The sequence below is a fragment of the Salvia hispanica genome, chromosome 2, assembly GCF_029641045.1.
Source record: "Salvia hispanica isolate PSC_SH4W2 chromosome 2, Shi_PSC_v1, whole genome shotgun sequence".
Classification (NCBI taxonomy): domain Eukaryota; kingdom Viridiplantae; phylum Streptophyta; class Magnoliopsida; order Lamiales; family Lamiaceae; genus Salvia; species Salvia hispanica.
In genome coordinates, this window is record NC_142693.1 from 36,978,232 (window position 1) to 36,984,191 (window position 5,960).

A 5,960-nucleotide genomic window follows, 5' to 3' on the forward strand; every position below is an offset into this window, starting at 1 on the left:
GTCATGAAGGGAAGATTGCAGAGAATAACCTAAGCCGGGAAAGTATCACAATTAGCATATAATTGATATGTAATTTCTCCAATTAAGAATAGATTTATTCTCTGCCTTAGTTACACATATTTCTACCTATAAAAAGGTGTAAAGATTGTATAGAAAATACACAGAAATAAAAATGATCTCTTCTCTCCCAAATCTTTTCCTTTCGGTTAACACCCTCTTTTGAGAGATGGTACCAGAGCAGGTTAAATCTTCCATGGAGGACTCAGAAACAGATTCATCATGGTCCCTCACCCTTCTCAGCCTTTAGCCTCACCTTTTCCAACCAAGAACCAGCAAATCAACCAACCAAAAAACCATGTCAGATTCCGAATTCGTTGCACAACTTGCAGCATTCATGAAACAAAACTTCGATATGCCACCAGGAAAGAAACCAATAATACCATCTACCACAATCCAGCCTATTCAACCCGACCACCCCGAGAATTTCGAGGAAATCTCAATAAAAGCCAAACTGGATGGAGACAACTATCCCCTGTGGATAACCCTCATGAAGCGAGCGATTAGGGGAAAAGGTTTGGCATCTCACATAGTTGGAGTTTCAAAACCTCCCCGATCGAGGATCCCGCCACCGAAAAATGGCAACAACGGGATGATACAGTGTTCAATTGGATCATCAACAACCTCGAGACAAGCCTGGTGAACGAGGTGTCCCGGTATGAAACGGCGAGAGACTTATGGGACGTACTCGCCGTCACATACGGGAGCGGTTCCGATCCTGTCCAAATATGGGACCTGCACCAACAAGCATATGATATGAGACAGGGAACCATGACACTGGAAGAATTGTGGAATAAGTTTCAGGATTTATGGATCATGATTGACACCCGAGACCCAAATCCTATGAGTTATCCATCGGAAATTGAGAAATACAACCAGAGAGAACAAAGGTTCCGAGTATACCAGTTTCTACGAGCCCTAGATCACAAGTACGATGCTGTTAAGAAGGACATCATCAACAAAGATCCCCTTCCAACAGTGAAGCAAGCGTATGGAATTATTCGAAGAGAAGCCATTAATTCTGGAGTGCTCAAACCAGAATCGAAGGAGTCACCGACGGGCGGCATTGGCGCTGGACTGGCCACCGTAAGCCGGCCACCACCACACGGCTACCCCTCAAACGCCGCAAATCGTGGCCGGACAAGAGAAAAGGACAAGAGTAGGCTTACCTGCTCCCACTGCGGAGGGAAGAAACACACCAAAGAAGGGTGTTTCCTCCTAATCGGATACCCCGAATGGTGGTATGAAATGAAGAAGACGAGGGCAGCGAGGGCGGCCAATCAGAACCATACTCGGGGCGGTGATGGAAGAGCAGCGGTTGCAGTGGCGGGAGGTGGCTGGACCACTGATGCTACCTATCACACCCCAACTCTTATGACTTATGCACTTACTATAAATAAATTCAAAATTTTAAAAGAAATAATCACACGTCAAGTACAAAAACACACACATTACATCATTCCAAAAACCAACATTTATCGAGTACATATTTCAAAACAATCTAAACAGTAGTGGGACCCTCTCGACATTCTTTATACTATATATTTATCTATATGCAAAAAAATGATGAGGAGGCGAAGGTTGCCAAAAATGCGTAAGCCGCCGAAACTGATAACACGTGCATTTCCTACGACCTACGACCCACGTCAACAAATAATTTCACTGATTTCTTATTCCTGAAAAATATTAGTGGTTTATATGAGCCACAACTCAGTGTATATAAATCTTACCTTTAATTTCACGACCCAAAAATCAAACATATTATTTAACCAATATATGTAGCAATAACCAACAAATATTAAAAACAAATTCATATACATATGCACATGCCACTTTGTTCAGTTTATTATTCTTTGACAAATCAAGCCTGGTATCTGCCCGGGATTCCATTGTATATATGACCCGTAGGTCCCATTGCCTTTGTACATATATATATGACCCGAAGGTCCATTGTCATTGTATACATATATATGACCCGGAGGTCCATTGCCATTGTATATATGACCCGTAGGTCCATTGTCATTTTATATGACCCGAAGGTCCATTAATTGCCATTGATATCAGATCCAGGGCATGACTGTCACAGATCCTCTTTAATCCAATAATTCAAATAATTCCAAAACCATACGTCAAACATATCCATTCCACCAATTACATATCCATATATATCATCAATTAAATCCAATACTATAGATAAACATATCCATTGCACAGATCATATATCCACATCATATTAACATCAATATCAAATAACACATAATCATTTTAGGCTCACATCATATAATTCAAATATTCACTCTAATTTAACACATAGCAATCAATCACATAAAATATGTAAAATTAAAAGTGTGATTTATACACACCTGATTACGACAAATAATCTAACCGAGCACTTGGTTCCTTCTTCTTGATCTTCAACACTTGACTCTATGCAATAAATACATATTCAAATTAATTTCATATTTTTCTACATGATTTTGCGTGTTATAATTAGCTATAATACAACTACTGTATAACTATTTTCTCTACGTATATGTAATTAATTATACTTTCCACCTGTGTATATATTTAGCTATAATACAACTACTGTATAACTATTTTCTCTACGTATATGTAATTAATTATACTTTCGTGTATATATAGTTCTAATCGTATACATCATATTATAAACAAATAAATATAGGAAGTAATAGTTTGTAAAACAAACATATACATATGTATAACGCCGGAATCAAAATACTATACTAGTACTTATATGTCTATTATATCTATGTAGTTGCAAAAACACTCATATACATCAAAATACTAATTAGGTGTATAATTATTCTAAAATAATGTAATTAAATGCATTAGCATCTAAATTAATAATTATTGAAAGTATTCATTAAAAAGGGGCGTACATAATATGTATTGAGTCTACTAATCTCATCAGTATTATTTTAAATAATTCAATATGTATATGACTAAATAACATATACTTAAATAAGTATTCCAACCTTACCTTCATAATCTATTTTCCTTGAGAGTGAGTTCTTCTCCTTTTTTTCTTTTTTTTTTCTTTTTTTCTTTACAAACAAAAATATAGCTTACAATAGATAGTATTGCTATTGGAAAAATAATTCTTTTTACCTCATTATTTTTATTTTATTATACAGACCGACTTAATATATTTATCACCTTCTTTAAAAAGCATTAGTCATACTACAATAAATATAAATGAGACACGGCCCTTTACAAATAATACAAAAAAACATTTCCTCCCCTCACATATTTTACAAATTTAAAACTCCATGGATGATTGCATGCACTATATTTATATATTAGTATATATTTACAGCGTAGGGACATCGAACATACTCACATGTTTATTATGCATGTACACACGTATATACATCTATTACTTTAACTAATCCCTTGTAATAAATTTCTTTTTTCTATTACCTCACTTAATATTTTTATTCCAATGACAACAAAATATGCCATTGCAAAGAAATAGTAGATATGTAAAAGTATGCATATTTTGGTTCTGGGATATCACAATTCTTCTCCTCTTTGAGAATTCTGTCCGCAAAATTCATTATCCACCACGTTCATGTATCACAAAAAAATAGATTAACCCGTAAACACAAGCAAAATAATATTCTATTCTCTTCTCTCTTTTTTTTTCTCAGTTTCTTATATTGCTTCCTCATATGCATTATAAGTCTCTAAAACTTTCATTACAAACATCTATGTATTATATATATATATATAGGGATGTGTTAATATGACAATTCCATTTTTGATGATAACATACCACCCATTACAACCATCCGATCTTGAAATCCAACAGCTCTAAGCTTGCCATGTGGCAGGCTGAATAATTAAAAAATAAAAATAAAAAATCGCATAAGGGTATTTTAGGAAATCAGATCAGTTTCTCTCCACCCTTAATTCATTTAAATTCCTTATTTCAGTATCACGAAATCGCGTTCAATTTGGAACGAAGATTTCACGCAATTATTGTGCTAATCAATTCATTCATCACTTTCAATCTTCACAGCAACAAAACTAGTGAGTTATGTCTCAGTTCGTTCTCTAAATCCAGAACGAATTGAACTCTCTATTCTGATGATCAAATCGAATCCAGAAGTGCAATTCGAATAAAATCTAGAATGGATCCTTGATTGAACTTCAATTGGTGCGAAGATTGACGATCCCACTCTTTTGCAATTTGTGAATTCATAAGTGTAATTCGTTCTCAATCAACTCTGAATTGCAAGGAGTTTGACGATCCCGCTGTCATGGAGATGAGTCAATTATTAGGGGGTAAGAAAATCATCAGGCCGTAATTTATTCTATAATTGAAATTCTTGAATTCCACTTGATGCAAGTCATTGTTGCTCCTTTCATAATATGTAAACTTCATGTTTTTTATTAGTGATTATTTGATAATATGCATATTCATCGATTATTGCATGTTTGTTGAATTCATGACTTCATGTTTTTATCCAGCTTTGTTGATCTGTATTTGATTTATGATTATTATTTATTCTTATTTGTTAATTCGATTCATTTTTGGTGTAGCATGTTTTATTAATTTCAGATTGCTTCGTTATGTATTACGAATTGCATTTCTATGAACTTGCAATTGCATATCTGTATTACAATTGCATCGGGTGAATATTGCTGTTCAAATTCATTTTGCTTCGTTTATAAACCTACCGATTGCTGTTCAAATTCGTTTTGATTCGCTTTTGATTAAGTTCTTATGGTCCTACTCTGTTTCTTACAAGATTGCTGCATTATGTGGTACATGTTGCAGTCCAACATATGGTCAATTGCAGATTCGGGAAGCAGTTCTGCAAACTGATTGGTGCCCATGAAGGAGAAGGTCGTGAAGTTGATGACAAAAACGTTGTGTTAGTGTGGAAAATGCGGAGAAATGTGTCTATGTGACTCTACAAATTTTGGCAGACAAAATGAATAAGAGAGAACTTAGTTCGTTTTGAAGTACTTGAAGATTGGAGTCGCATATCTTATTTACCTTTACCAGATTGCAAATTAAAGTCATGAATGATGCATTGTTAACACGTAGTGTGTGCATTTGACATATTACTTTATTAAATTTGTTCATGATGTAGTTTATTGAAACGATTGTATATTTGTTCTCACAGTATTGCTTACTATTGCTCAATCCATTCCATACGAATCTGTTCAATCCATTCCAAATTTCACTCAATTTTTGATTTACTGAATCTCGTTCATCTGATATGGCCGACGACTCCATTCTTAGTTTTATCTGTAATTTTGTGAATAGTTTTGGAGCTTATTGTTAATTGAAATCCATGAATTTCGTGAATTTCATCCTGCAAGTCGTGATCTGTAATTGAATTCCATGAATTTTGATATGTGATTGAACTCCGTGAATTTACTAAGTAATTGAACTCTCCGATTTGTAGCAATCTACTTCGTATTTTCCCCTTTCATTTCTGTGAATCTCTTCTTGCTTCTTCCTTTTTTGCTGCTAATTTCATAAATTTCGTTGTTGGTTTCAGTTTTAATTCACAAATTTTTGCAGTGTTATTCATTGAATATTGCAGTGTTACCATGACGATATTGCAGTTTACATATTATTTTAATAATTTTTGTTCCTGATGTAGTTTAATGAAACAATTGCAGACCACACTATTTGTTTCAATCTATTACGTTACTAATTTCACACCGCAGTAGGATTAATATTAATTGTATACTATTGTTCTCAGGTTGCATTCCATTTCAATAATTAGGGTTTGTTGACGAGAATAATTTTATTTGTGTCGAGATTTCAGTACGCCGCTATATGAGTTGCAGTGCACCCAATAATTATTTGTTGTATAACTTTATGACGTATTCCTTAGCTAGATTTAACATAAGCATGCAAA

At 34.3% G+C, this 5,960-nt stretch overlaps 1 protein-coding gene across 1 annotated transcript; it reads left to right on the top strand.

The window, feature by feature from the left end:
• Positions 1-484: 484 nt before the first annotated feature.
• LOC148932304 (uncharacterized) lies at positions 485-4,995 on the top strand. The gene is made up of 2 exons (XM_089065063.1): positions 485-1,390; positions 4,862-4,995. Exons 1-2 carry the CDS (start codon positions 814-816, stop codon positions 4,993-4,995), a joined length of 711 nt encoding a protein of 236 aa, XP_088921189.1. The 5' UTR covers positions 485-813.
• Positions 4,996-5,960: the final 965 nt, after the last annotated feature.